General features: G+C 36.6%; 1 protein-coding gene across 3 annotated transcripts in view; it reads left to right on the top strand.

The window, feature by feature from the left end:
• The window catches only part of YWHAZ (tyrosine 3-monooxygenase/tryptophan 5-monooxygenase activation protein zeta), a 33,333-nt gene extending 20,810 nt beyond the window's left edge, over nt 1-12,523 (top strand). For all 3 annotated transcript variants that reach the window (XM_067018006.1, XM_067018005.1, XM_059042983.2), the window contains 4 exons: nt 5,021-5,144; nt 5,935-6,098; nt 6,179-6,274; nt 10,086-12,523. In XM_067018006.1, coding sequence (XP_066874107.1) covers nt 5,021-5,144; nt 5,935-6,098; nt 6,179-6,274; nt 10,086-10,145 — 444 coding nt within the window. In that variant the 3' untranslated portion in view covers nt 10,146-12,523. The remainder of the gene's footprint in view (nt 1-5,020; nt 5,145-5,934; nt 6,099-6,178; nt 6,275-10,085) is intronic.
• Nucleotides 12,524-15,332: the final 2,809 nt, after the last annotated feature.

The following is a 15,332-nucleotide window of genomic DNA, read 5'->3' as shown; positions in this document are numbered from 1 at the left end:
TTGCTTCTTTCCTTATATCAATGCTGTGTCTCCTTTTAGATGTAGATTGTCACCATGTCCCGCAGCTGTCATCACCTTCACTTTACTACTGCACGTGAATGAAATATAGGGAGTTGTATACTTAGCGCAGGGTATTTTCTGAAGTTTTTGTATGTTGAAAATAGCTATTCTTTTCCCCTCTTCATTTTCTCTTCTCCAGTTTTTCTTGTCACTGCTGCTTTCTGATAAGCGCTGCTTCGTTTTTTCCCCCTCTGTTTTTAATTCCATCATGGTCTTCTCCCTACATTTGCCTTTCTTCTCTGGCTTTGAAATCCGGAAAATTTTATTTCTCTTTGGTTAGTTTGATAAGTTAACATACTTAATCACCTCTGTAGTGTTACAATTAACTTAATTCAGTGAACTCTATATCTTCCATATCTTAGAGTTGAATGAGACCACATCTTATTTGTGAATCTCCTCTAAGAAATAGTGATTTTTCTCATTTCTCCTGAAAATCTCTGTAAGAAGAGTAGAACTTGCTGTCCGACGAGGTGGCCTATTCCAAATTTTTGTTTCATAAGTTTTCTCATACTGAGCTGAAATCTGCCTCTCCCCAAATTTAACTAGTCTTGTCTTCTGGAGCCATTCATGTCATATTCTTTCAGTTTTCATGACTGTTTCCAGTTTTCATCAACACTCTTGCTTGCTTTCCTGGATACTCTCCAGTTTGTCAAAGCCTGACTTGATACTTTTGGCGGGGGCTGGGGGGGTGAGCCACTCAGCGTGTGGGATCCTAGTTCCCTGACCAGGGATCGAACCCGTGCCCCCCTGCAGTGGAAGCACGGAGTCTTAACCACTGGACTGCCAGGGAAGTCCCTATTTTTAAAGGAACAATATACTCTAGGTTTGGTTTCCTCAGCACAGTGTAGAACTGAATCATCATCCTTCATTTTGATTTCTAATTAATATCTTGGAACCATATTCTCCTTCTTAGTAGGCATATCATACTGTTGAGGCAGAGAAAACGTAGAATAATGTTGTAGAACAGGTCAGATTGCCTAGTTGGAGCTGTACCTTCACAACTTAGCTGTGGTTTTTGAGCTCCGCGCCGTTTGATGTCTTCTATGAGATGGCGATAATTGTAGTTTGTACCTCATAGGTAAGGTTATGGAAGGATCAAATTAATCCATGTAAAGTGATTAAGTGTCAAAAATGGCATGTTTGGGGCTTCCCTGGTGGCGCAGTGGTTGAGAATCCGCCTGCCGATGCAGGAGACGCGGGTTCGTGCCCTGGTCCGGGAAGATCCCACATGCCGCGGAGCAACTAAGCCCGTGAGCCATGGCCGCTAGGCCTGCGCGTCCGGAGCCTGTGCTCCGCAACGGGAGAGGCCACACAGTGAGAGGCCCGCATACCGCAAAAAAAAAAATAAAAAAAAAAATAAAATAAAAAAATAAAAAAAAATGGCATGTTTATTATTGAAAATGATGTTTTTATTATTTTTCTCAGTTGTCTATTGCTGCATAACAAACCAATCAAAGCTAAAACAGTGATTTATTCTTTTTTGTAACTCTGTGGCTTGTCTGGATTCTTTTGGACAGTTTTTCACATGGTGTTGGCTGTGGTCACTCATTGCTGTCTTCAGCTGGGGCTGAAATATCCAAATGGCTTCATTAAACATTTTCCATGACTGGGGCTGACTTGACCTTTCTCTCCAGCAAGATAGTGTTTTGTTTCGTTTTTTTTTTTTTTTAATGCTGGCTTAGGGCTCCAAGAGGGAAAAAGGGGAAGTTGCTAGTCCTCTTAAAGCTTAGGCCTAGAACTGGAACAGGAGTCATTTTCACCGCATTCTGTTGGTTAAAGCAAGACAGCAAAGTTAATAACTCTGACTCAGGAGAAAGGAAATGAATTCCACCTCTTGACAGGAGGAGTGGCATACATGAACAGGATGGTAGGGGAATTGGGGGAGGACATTGTGTTCTTTCATAGTTAGCTTTTTGAACCAATCCAGTCTTTCTTGCTTTTTGTTTTTTTAAATCGTAATGGTTCTTACCTTTATGTCATCAGAAGATTTTAAAAGTTTGTCATTTATCCCTTTCTCAACTTCTTTTATTTTTAACAACTTTATTGAGCTATAATTGACATACAAAGAACTGCACGTATTTATTTAATGGGTACAATGTGATGAGTTTGCTTTTTCAACTTCTTGTAGTCAGCATTTTACTAGAAACATTGGCCACTGTTGATCCTTGGTCCTTATAGTCTATCATTAGGCCAATAAACAGCCTGACTACTGGTATCTTGCCTTCTTGTTAATTGTAGGTTCTGGTTAATAGCTTTAAAGTAGTTTTTGCCGTTTTGTTTTAATCAGATGTTATGGCTAAATTCAGTGTTCACCTTGGGGGAAGAGGTGCTTAATTGCTAATTTAAAAATTCTCAGTGTGAGTTACCCAAATGTAAAACAACAGTTTTTAGAGATATAGAGGTTATTACTCATAAAAGATGAGTTACAATTTCTTATGACATTTATTGACCCCTTGCCTAAATAACTTCTGCAAGTTTTCGGATGTATACTTTGAAGTTTTTTACATTTTAAGGGATTCACCCTTAAATAACTGCACGTGTTTGTGGCCCTCATCTTTACATATATACAGTGGGTTAGGTAAGTCATTGAAAAGTGAAGGACATGACGAGGCAGTGTTATTCTGTTTCTGTTGTCTTCCCTGCTAGACATTGTATCCTCAGACTTAGAGACTGTCTTGCTCACCATTCTCAGTGCCTGGCACAGTACCAATTAAGTATTGAGGAATAAGTGAATGTAAAAAATATGTTGAAGCAGTAAAATACGAAATAGAAATGCCTAGGTAGAGAATTGATTTCATGGTTAGGCTTTTACTTGTTGTCACTTCTTTCATTTGAAAATATTCTTTGTCAATCTTAAATATACATAAATGAGCCAGAGAGCAGTTCACAATCGAATTGTATATGGAACCTTCTTTAGATTTATATGTTTTTTTCCTGCTATTTAATTTGAAGTGATTTGTGATTTCTGATTAATCTCAATATACTTTTTCCTTAGTTAGACTTCATAGTCTAACTTTTAGCCTAGCCAGTCAGAAGTGGAATTTGTCCTTCCAAGTGTGGAGTGCCACAGGTTAAACCTAGACTTCTGAATCCAAAGCCATTATGCAATACCGTCTCTCATAGTGGAATGAATAATGCATTTTGTATTAAGATATAAAACTTGAAAAGGCCTGGTCATTTGTTTCTTAAGTTAAAAAAAAAAAAAACACTTACTATACTAAATGGAACTCTCTTTTGCTGTTTAGGCAGATCCACAGATACCCAAAGAGCAGCTATAGTGCTCACAGAGTGTTCATGCCTCAGAGGATGATGGTGTTTAAAGGACAAAATGACGGGAAGTTTGAATTTTGCCAAGTATTAGGTTATAGGCATTCCTTCTTCAGAGGAAGCAGTGGTCTTCCAAGCCCAGAGAGTTCCTTTATTTCTGGTTTGGCTGAGATTTCACACTAGAAGCTGCCTCAAAGTTTAAATGAGTCAATGAATGAATGAATTCCAAAACACTTTGGCAGCTGAGAGATCTTTGAATATGAAAGTCTGGGTGTGGTGTAATAAGAATTTTGTTACCCTAACCAAAGTGGTCTTCTGATTTCAGGCCAGCGGTTTCAAATATCAGTTAATAATCACAGGAAACATGATTTCAGGTTGAATTCTCTCATCTCCGACCCTTTCCTGTAAAAATGCATTGCAGCCTGCTCCTACTGCCCTCTTGGAACTACCCACTTCATCTGAGATCTGTTGCTAAGTTGCAGAAAGCAGGAGAAGCCGGGTTAAAGCTTACTCTCCCACTCACCATTTGGAACATAACGGGGTAGACATACAAAGTTAGAGTTATTATCGAAAAGCGTTTTTCAACCTGTTTGGCGTATAAGTAGGTGCTATATAAACTATTGGGTTACTACCAGAAGAATAGAAACCAAGAATTAGATACCCTTTTTCCTTGTAAACATTGAGACTTGTTTGGGGCTAAGCCCAGTTGAAAATTGACTTTCACCTTGATTCCTAGAGTGTATTTAGTAGGAAGAAGTGGAGTATTTAAAAAAAAAAAATTTCCCTAATTCTACCACTGGAATATTATCTTTTTCCCCCTTAAAAAAATTACTAGTTTATTGTGCCTTATCCCCCTAATACAGTGAAATCAAGTTTTTCTTTAAATCCATTGTAGAATATAATTATTAGCATGTTAAGATTTACTTAGCTTAGATTGTTACAGTTTTGAACAGAATGAAGTTTAACCCGTTTAGGGTGACCGGTAAATATGTATGTTATTAGCTGAAAATCACTTTAATGAAACTAAAGGTTTACCCTTTAGATCTTTAATTCTTATACTCCTACCAATGTCTTAATTTAGTTAGGAAAAATAAAACTTTTACTTTGAACAGCTTTTTACCTGTTGTGAGGTATTACTTTAATTGTAGTCTTATAAATGACGTTTTGTTCTTTTGTTCTGCTTCCTCTGTCATGGACTCTGGTCGGGTCTATCATACTATCGGTTTCTGCTTAAGTCATATATTCCTCCAGAGTACCCAAAAGTTAATCTCTTATGTTTTTTGCATTCTAGTGTCATGACTATCTTGAAAATGAAAAGTTTGCCATTTTGTTAAATAATATGGTAATAAAACATAATAACATATAATATGAGCTATCATGCTTTCACATTCATTGAAACATGCAGTCTTTATCAGCATGTAAATTGATAGTATTATGGGAGAGAGACCAATATTCAATTATCATCCTTAAATGATAAGCTGAACACTAATTTCAAATTTTAAGTATTGCTGTCTAAAGCATTCTGCTCTTAAACCACAAATTTACGAGCCTACGGCATTCAAAAGTTGTATTATTGGCGATGACTGGGTATTAAAGTTTTATAACTTAGGCTATAGTATGCTCTTAAAAATGCAGATTCTTTCAGTTTTATAAATATTTTAGTCTTATTATGACTGTTTCTTTTCTTCCCAAGTCTCTTTTGGAAAAGTTCTTGATCCCCAATGCTTCACAAGCAGAGAGCAAAGTCTTCTATTTGAAAATGAAAGGAGACTACTACCGCTATTTGGCTGAGGTTGCTGCTGGTGATGACAAGAAAGGTATGCTGCCTCAGCCTGTGCTGGACGCTTAGAAAATGACATAGTATGGAAGGAGTCCCTTCTGGAGTATAGAGAATTGTTTTATTGTTTTTTAATTGCTCAGAGCACTAAATGAAGAGTAATAATGGACTTTGTGCGTGCGCTCGCTCTCTCGCGCTCTCTCTCTCTCTCTCTCCCTCTCTCCCTCTCCCTCCCCTCCCCTCTCCCTCCCCCCCCCCCATCCTTCCTTCAACTAAACAGTTGACCCTTGAGGAACACAGATTTAAGCTGCACAGGTCCATTTACACAGATTTTTTTCTGTAAATACTACAGTACTACATGATCCAAGGTTGGACATGAAGGGCTGCCTACAAAATTATACTCAGATTTTCGACTGCATGAAGAGTTGGCATCCCTAAACCCCTTGTTGTTCAAGGGTCAACTATATGTCTACTGCTGAATACTTGGTATTCTGAAATGTATGCTTGCTAACAAGCCAGTTTTAGGTATAGGAATGTTTCCTCACAATTTTAATAGTGGTTATAGTATAACTGTAGAGCAGTACAAACTAATTATTAAAATACTGAGATGGTTAGAGTTATTTTGTCTTGACATTGATCAATGGCTAGTGAAGTTTTCCAGGAGAAGCTTTTCTTTTCTGTTTTTCTTTTAAATTTAGGAGCCTTAATCAGTTAACGTTGCAACAGCTTAATATTTCAGAGTTTATAATTGGATAATAAAGGTTTGGTTTGAGGGGTGAAGGTGAAGTGCAAACTTTTATTGATACATTTTGGTGCATTTTATTATCCAGGGATTGTGGATCAATCACAGCAAGCATACCAAGAAGCTTTTGAAATCAGCAAAAAGGAAATGCAGCCAACACATCCTATCAGATTGGGTCTGGCCCTTAACTTCTCTGTGTTCTATTATGAGATTCTGAACTCCCCTGAGAAAGCCTGCTCTCTTGCAAAAACAGTATGTATTTTTTACCTGTTATGTGGAAATTTAGTAATCATTATTATTTGAGCATTGAAATGTATTTTTGTTAATCACAGGCATTTGATGAAGCCATTGCTGAACTTGATACATTAAGTGAAGAGTCATACAAAGACAGCACACTAATAATGCAGTTACTGAGAGACAACTTGACAGTAAGTACATACCAGCATCATGAGCGGTTAACATGGCGAAGAGATTATAGGCATACCTCTGTTTTATTGTGCTTTGCAGATACTACGAGTTTTACACATTGAAGGTTTGTTACAACCCTGTGTTGAGCTAGTCTATGGGTGCTGTTTTTCTCAAAAGCATTTGCTCATTTCATGTCTCTTGAGTTCACATTTTGGTAATTTTCAGTGTTTCGAACCCTACACGAGCAAAAATTTCAACTGCTGAAAGCTCAGTCGATGATTAGCATTCTTTAGCAATAAAGTATTTTTTAACAAGGTATGTACATTGGTTTTTTTAAAGACATAATGTTGCATACTTATAGACTACAGTATGGTGTAAACATAACATATGCACTGGAAACAAAAAATTCGGGTGACTCAATTTATTTTTATATTTGCTTTTTTTTCCTTTTTTTAAAATGTAAGATCCTATCTACTTTTAAAACTCTGAAGAAAACCGTCTTACAGAAACTGAAATATTAGACTAAAGACTAAAAATGTGTCCTTTCATTAGTTACATATACCCATTGCTAAAACTCTGCTTTTTAAAATGACTTTGTAATTCATGGTTTTGAACTTTCAATTACATAAGCCATTTTATTTTTCATTTCAATATAGTTGATTCTGTTCTTTCCATTTTAGTCACAGAAGAGTTTTGCTTTTAGTATCAAAAGCATACTTAAGTTCTCTTTTTTTAAAAAAAAATAACATTTATTTATTTGGTTGTGCTGGGTCTTAGTTGCAGCAGGCGGGCTCCTTAGTTGTGGCTCTCAAACTCTTAGTTGTGGCATGCATGTGGGATCTAGTTCCTTGACTAGGGATCGAACCTGGGTGCCCTGCATTGGGAGCACGGAGTCTTAACCACTGCGCCGCCAGGGAAGTCCCTTAAGTTCTCTTATGTATTTATTTATTTTTGGCTGCATTGGGTCTTCGTTGCTGTGCGCGAGCTTTCTCTAGTTGCAGCAAGTGGGGCTACTCTTTGTTGCGGTGCGCGGGCTCCAGTAGTTGCAGCATGCAGGCTCAGTAGTTGTGGCTTGCGGGCTCTAGAATGCAGGCTCAGTAGTTGTGGTGCACGGGCTTAGTTGCTCCGAGGCATATGGGATGTTCCCAGACCAGGGATTGAACCTGTGTCCCCTCCATTGGCAGGAGGATTCTTAACCACTGCGCCACCAGGGAAGCCCTGTCTTCCTATTTAAATTCCATTAATAACAGTGACCATAAAGTTGCTTCTATATTTATGTAGCTATGTTAGGGCATTAATAACTTTAGTTACAAATTTTCAGATACTCTATGGAGTCCAGGTGGACATCTATTTTGCCTAGTCTCTTAGTAAAAAAAAAAGACTTACTGTGACAGGTCATGATTGTCCTTGGTATACTTCAGAAAAAAAAAAAAAACCACAATGCCAGTGTCACACTGAAAAAATATATAGTTAATTCCTTAATAATATTAAATTTCTAGCATTCAGTTTCCAGTTGTCTTTGTGTTTCTTTGTATTGTCTTTTTTTTTTTTTTTTTTCTTCCAACAGTTTTTTATTTGCATTGGGATCCAAATAGTCTACATATTGCAGTTGGTTGATATGTCTCTTTGGTCCCATAGGTTTTCACATTCTTCTCCTTCACATAAATATTAAATTTGAAGTTTTGAGGCTTGGGTGAAAAAAGTATCAAGTATCTGCTGTGTGCCAGATAAAGAGCTAGGAATGAAGATTATAGTTTAGTGCTACTGCTTTTTATTAGCTTTGGGACATTTGTTTTGGGAACTGTACATCATCATTGTATACATTTAACTTTTCTCAGCTTTATTTTATCTAGTCCATTGCCAATTTTCTGAACCAGTTATATTCTCAGCAGTTTTTTGAATGTCATTATGTACTTGTTTATTATTAAACACTGAAAATTATTGTAGAAAGTATAATTGGAGGCTACCTACACACTCTGGAGATTATTTTAGTCAAGAGGATAAGGTGTAGTTCCTTAAAAAGTGAATCTTTTTATGTATATCAAATGAAAGAAGCACTTCAGTTTGTTAGCTTATTTTAATATTAAGAATTTTTCAAATTTTTCTGGTTTGAAATGATGAGATAGTTCTAAAAGGTAGAACTTGAGACCTAGTCACTACTGAGTTGTGTTGTCATCACTTTTTGAGAAGGCCTGATCTGAAATATATACTTCCAGCTGAATCTTGGTATCAGTATAGCATGAAGAGCATATTACAACAGCTGAGTAAGAAGAACACCAAGGTTCTGATTCTGATTCCGTCACTATTTACTATGTGCCTTCTCTGAGCTCTTGTCGTATTGTGTGTTGTCATTATAGGTTGATTGGATCACTTATCTGTCAAGTAAAGAAATTTTGTCAAAACTATCTAGTATCTGAGTCTGGATCTGGTTGACCAGTATTGTCAACACATAACCCTAGGAAGAAAAATATAAATATCCTTCATCAAATTTTTAATGTTTATATGGAAAAAACAAGGATCCATGAAAGAACTGGAAAGAGATGATAAAAAAATAATTTCATCTTGTCTTACAAGACCACCAGTTTAATAGAAGCTTACAGACTTTTAGAGGTCATTCAGCTAACTGTATGATGTTCAAAGAAGTCTCCTTTCCAGGCCAGTAACATATTTAGTTAATAAATAAATAAAAGTAATGGGTGATTTGGGGGATAGAAAAATATTGAGCTTTCCCCCCCTTCATTCTGCAGTGTATAAGCAATATAAAATTTAAGGTATCTTGAAACAATCCTTTTATAATTGCCTCTAAAAATCACTTGTAAAAAAAATTAATATTTGAAATAGCTGAGATAATTTTGAAATCATCTTTTTAAACTGCCGAAAAACTAAGTCTAAAAATTAATAGACACCATAGGCCTACTACTATGGGACAATTCAGTTGGTTTTTTTTTTTTTTTTTTTTTTTACACAATTCAGTTTTTACCTCTTCGAAGATTTGGTTCTGACCATACTGTTTTGTGTTCGTCTGTTTATCTTGAATGAGACAAATTCGCGAAGGAATTTTTTTTTTTTTTTTAAACTAAAAATATTAGTTAAATTTGTATTTTAGTTCTGACGTGATCCTGGCTCTTGAATTTCAGAGTGTGGTATTCTCTTTAGAGTGGCAGTCTAAAGTACCAGGGGAAAGTAGTCAGCCTGAGCTCCTTGAGCATGGGCTGAATTTGATGATTCTGGCTTAGTTGCGCTAAACTTATACATCCGTCTCTCACTGGGGCTATTTGGGACAATCTCCTATTCTGATAGCTATTGATATTTAGAACTGTAGCATTTCTATGATTTCTTCTACTTTTTCTTTACCTTCTGTGAATAACCAAGAATTTCCTGTATCTGACTTTGTTATTTGAAGACAACTCTGCTGTGTGCTTACTGTGCTTACAGAATGATCAGGGAGGAAGTAAATGTATTATATTGAGGTCTTTTATATCTTTTTTTAAATTTTATTGTATTGAAGCATAGTTGATTTACAATGTTGTGTTAATTTCTGCTGTAGAGCAAAGGGATTCAGTTATACACATATACATTCTTTTTCATATTATTTTCCATTGCGGTTTATCACAGGATATTGAAAATAATTCCCTGGAGGCATTTTACATCTTGAAGCTATCTTAAATGCTGCAATTTTTTAAAGAAAGCCTTCCAACAAAAACTGCTTAGATTCTGGTACTTTGGCATATATATTAAGGTTTTTTTTTTTTAAACTGAAATATACTAAAATTTCTCTCTCCCTCCTTCCCGCCCCTCCCTCCCTCCCTCCCTCCCTCCTCTTTTAACTAGTTGTGGACATCGGATACCCAAGGAGACGAAGCTGAAGCAGGAGAAGGAGGGGAAAATTAAAAGGCCTTCCAACTTTTGTCTGCCTCATTCTAAAATTTACACAGTAGACCATTTGTCATCCATGCTGTCCCACAAATAGTTTTTTGTTTACGATTTATGACAGGTTTATGTTACTTCTATTTGAATTTCTATATTTCCCATGTGGTTTTTATGTTTAATATTTAGGGGAGTAGAGCCAGTTAACATTTAGGGAGTTATCTGTTTTCATCTTGAGGTGGCCAATATGGGGATGTGGAATTTTTATACAAGTTATAAATGTTTGGCATAGTACTTTTGGTACATTGTGGCTTCACAAGGGCCAGTGTTAAAACTGCTTCCATGGCTAAGCAAAGAAAACTGCCTCGTATTGGTTTGTCCTGGTGGGGAATAAAAGGGATAATTGGTTCCAGTCACAGGTGTAGCTGTGGGTACTTTAAGGTTTGGAGCACTTATGAGGCTATAGTAGAAATAGATATCCCATGGATATTACATGTTAAACCATGTGTTATCTGTGGAATACTCAAGTCTCGATGTGCACGCCATTGACTACAGCTACAGAAGTGTTCCTTTAGTTGTGACCCAATTTACTCTGGATAAGGGCAGAAACGGTTCACATTCCATTATTTGTAAAGTTACCTGCTGTTTGCTTTCATTATTTTTGCTACACTCATTTTATTTGTATTTAAATGTTTTAGGCAACCTAAGAACAAATGTACAAGTAAAGATGCAGTAAAAATGAATTGCTTGATATTCATTACTTCATGTATATCAAGCGCAGCAGTAAAACAAAAAACCCATGTATTTAACATTTTTTAGGTTTTTTTTTGCTTTTGTGGGGTTTTGTTTTGTTTTGTTTTTGTTTTGTTTTGGGGGTTTTTTTGGTTTTTTTTTTTTTTTTTGATACTTGCCTAACATGCATGTGCTGTAAAAATAGTTAACAGGGAAATAACTTGAGATGATGGCTAGCTTTGTTTTAATGTCTTATGAGATTTTCATGAACAATCCAAGCATAATTGTTAAGAACACGTGTATTAAGTTCATGTAAGTGGAATAAAAGTTTTATGAATGGACTTTTCAACTACTTTCTCTACAGCTTTTCATGTAAATTAGTCTTTTGGTTCTGAAACTTCTCTAAAGAAAATTGTACATTTTTGGAAATTTATTCCTTATTCCCTCTTGGCAGCTAATGGGCTTTTACTAAGTTTGAATACAAAGTTTATCATAACAACAAAATACTACTAAGATTACTACTACTGTTCCCAACCATGTCCCATACTCCCCCCTCCCCCTGAAAAAAAAATTTTTTTTTTTTTCAGAGACGGGGGGTTGAATGAAAAAAAAAGTAATGTGTTCCATTAAAAATTTTGGTATATGGCATTTTCTTACTTAGGAAGCCGCAATGTTCTTGGCCCATCATGACATTGGGTAGCATTAACTGTAAGTTTCGTGCTTCCAAATCACTTTTGTTTTTAAGAATTTCTTGATACTCTTATAGCCTGCCTTCAATTTTGATCTTTTATTCTTTCTATTTGTCAGGTGCACAGGGTTACCTTTTTTAAGCCTTGTGTCTTGTCACCAACCGTTCCTACTTGGTGGCCATGTTCTTGGGGAAAAGGCCGCATGATCTTTCTGGCTCCACTCAATGCCTAAGGATACCCTGCTTCCTTTGCTTGCATCCCACAAACTATTTCCCTCATCCTATACACTGCAGCAAATCTCTCCCTAGTTGATGAGATTGTGTTTATCTCCCTGTAAACCCTACCTATCCTGAATGGTCTGTCACTGTCTTTGCCTTTAAAATCCTTCCTCTTTCTCTCTTTGAATAATGATGGGGCTAAGTTATACCCAAAACTCACCCTACAAGCTATTTCCTCAGTACCTTGCAGAAAACACCAAACAAAAATACCATTTTAAAAGAGGTGTATTTTTTTTTTTTCTTTTAGAATGTAAGCTCCTCGAGAGCAGGGACAATGTTTTCTGTATGTTCTATTGTGCCTAGTACACTGTAAATGCTCAATAAATACTGATGATGGGAGGCAGTGAGTCTTGATGATAAGGGTGAGAGCTGAAATCCCGAATACTGTTTTGTTGCTTGTTTTATTATGACCTCAGATTAAATTGGGAAATATTAGCCCTTTGGGACAATTGTCCCAAATGTTACATTCGAATAAAAGTGCAATGGAGGCCTTGGGGTCTTTCTTTCAAGGAGAAAAAGATCTTTTATGCATTTGGGACAACATCATAATGCATCTTCACGCACAGCTCTTTTCTTTTTCTATTGATTTCTCCTGACCCCTAGGCCAAAGACAGGAAATCATCATTTTATAGCTACGGAGAATGAGGTTAGACTGAGGAGATGGGTTTTATTCAAGTAACTTATAAATAAAATCTAAAGCTTGTCTCATTTGCCTATTTATGTGCCTCAGTCTCATCTACTAGTTTGATTCTGAAATAAATTACGATAATACTTCATTAATATTAGCTGTTAATAGGTTTCTACATAGTAGTGCCCAGTAGATAAAGGAAGATTTCAACCTGAGATTTTTTTGCCTTGAGATTTGAATAATAAATTTTTAATAACATTTCTTAAATTGCCCCAAATTCAGGCTTCATGTCTGTTTCTGTCAACAGTTTCAGGAATTTGGAGACTCCAGCAATGTAATGTATTTGGGGGGTGTGTGTGTGTGTAGTATTGGAGTTGTTAAACGTCTGTATCCACTTCAGAGTTGTGCCTTGAGAGTGGGCAGAAGTGTGGTCAGTTAAAAGGACGTATTTTGCTGCCAGTTCGGCCTATGGTCTTGGCTTTTCCAGTTAATAGCTGTTAGTTTTTTTGTGCAATGAAGATAGAAATTGGGGTGGGGGAGTAAAAGAATTAAAAGAATGTAATGTCAAGTGGCTTAGTAACTATAGGAGCTCAGTTCTTTTCCTGTCTTCCCTAAAAATAGTCACCAATCCTGCCATGGCCCAGTGCATATTTTAGAACTAGTTAAGGCTGATTTGTAATCTGCAATCTTAGATTATTTGTGGTCAGGTCTCAACTTAATTGAATAATTTGGGAACTCTAACAATGGTGACATGTTTAAAAATCTTTAGCAGGCTCTGAATGTAGATCTAAGAATTTGACACTTTTCAGCAGTGGTGGCGTCATTTAGATGGTTTATCTCTCCATTAGGAGAGAATGGCAGTTTATTTGGATTCAAGTACATCATAGTCACTGCATGAGAGCCTGCAGTGTGTGAGGAACTTTAACTGGTGCTCAGAGATATACACCTTCCTGTGGGAAAAGGTGAAGGAATCATTAAATAAATTGCTTTATTATATTTTGTTATACACCATATAGGAAATTACAAAGGTGGAATTGAAACATCTAGTCTTAAGGTGGTGGCTTAGACGGGGCCCTTGGAAAATGGCTGGGTTTGGATACTTTTCTGAATATGAAATTGCATCTGTAAAGTACTTTTCTGTTATTTTTAGTGTGACCTATAGCAGTCACAATCTCGATTAATTCTAGTTCCTTTTAATAGACTAGAGACCTAAACATAAGATACTGCTGGGTCTTTGTAGGATTTTTGTTTTTTAGAAACTTTACAACAGGCCTCTAAGGAAACTGATATTCTTGGATGACAAAATGGTATTCAAGAACCCATCACAGTGGTAGATCTACTTTAAAAGTCTGAAAACTAACCTTAAAAATGTTGCTTGCGTACATCCAACTCTGGTTATGCTACTCACCTGGGTCCTTTGAAGTCTGCTTTATGTATGACTGTCAACGCCCAAGTATTTCAAAACTTGATGGTAGACCACCTATTTGGAAGACATATGCTTCTGACCTGTGTACCATAATTACTCAGTTTGTAAGAATATCCAACCATCCTGCTGGTCAAGCAAGCATATGTGTCTTGGATGCAGAAACCAAGAATATATTGAATTCATATATTTAGGCACAGCTATTATCAATCCTAGGTGATGCCAGGGACTCCGTTGGTGATGAGTACTTTTTTTCTTGTAAGTCCATTCCATAAAATTTCTGAAGGACCAAACTTAACTAATGTTAATTGAAGACTTGTCAGTAGTAAATTTATTTCCAATTCAAGAACTTTTAAAACCTATCAGTATTTCAGTAGGGGCTTACATTTTTTTTTTTTTTAATAATCGGAGGTTGGTTGGGGCCAGTCACTGTTTAGAGTGATTAAGAAGGACTTTTCAGAGATTTATGTTTGAGTCAAACTTGCAGAATGGATGGTATCCGATGGAGTATGAACAAAGGCATCAAGATAGAATTTAAAGACGACTTCTGTGCACTCACAGGTGAGGAACTGTGTGAGAGAGTGTAGGAAGAAGCAATAGGCTCTGCTTTCGAAGTAACAGGCCAGTGGCTTTCACTTTTAATGCTTTTGATCAAATCAGGGTTAAAGTGCTTATTCCCAGCACCCAGTCTCTGGGATTCTAATTTCTAAAGCCCAGGGATATGCATTTACTTCATGAGCTGTAATAACTTAGTGTCCACATTGCTGAAATCTATAGGAAGAGAGGGAACGTGTAACGTTTGGGAAAACAAGGGCGTGTAAAACCATGGCGGCCCCCACCCCCCAAAAATAAAAGCTGTTTGTAAACTTGAGAACGTCAGTCTGCAAAACAAAAGTTTGTGGGTCTGCTCAGCAGATCATGTTTCCCAAAAGCAGAGATTAATGATAAAGTTTACCTGTCAAAGGTTTTTCACATTAATGATCCTGGTTTAGTTTGGAAACAGGTAGGTACTTTAGAACTTTTAGTGTGTCAAGAAAGGTAACACATGATTTTATGGGGGGTTTTGTTTGTATTTTTAATGAATGCCATTTCTACTGTTTTCCTTAACTCCTGCCATGCATAAAAATCAAATCCAGGGACTTCCCTGGCAGTGAAGTGGTTAGGACTCACTGCCGAGGGCACGGATTCAATCCCTGGTTGGGGAACTAAGATCCCGCAAGCCACGAGGCGTGGCAAAAATCAAATTAAGAAAAATGAAAGATTTAAAAGCAAACTTTGGAATGTTCATAAGATGTAAGTGAATAACTTGCTGACCTTGAAGTCTGTAAGGAAAGATCTCTTAAGATGGACACAGAAAACCTAACTAGAAAAATTATATGTAAATTCAGAATCTTAATACATGAACGTTAATATAAATTCAACTGCATAGAAATTTTTATATCTGGAAGTGGAAAGAAGCAC

The sequence above is a fragment of the Kogia breviceps genome, chromosome 17 (assembly GCF_026419965.1).
Source record: "Kogia breviceps isolate mKogBre1 chromosome 17, mKogBre1 haplotype 1, whole genome shotgun sequence".
In the NCBI taxonomy this organism is placed as follows: Eukaryota; Metazoa; Chordata; class Mammalia; order Artiodactyla; family Physeteridae; genus Kogia; species Kogia breviceps.
Note: the sequence above shows the minus strand (reverse complement) of the source record. Positions and strands in the feature narration are given on the sequence as shown.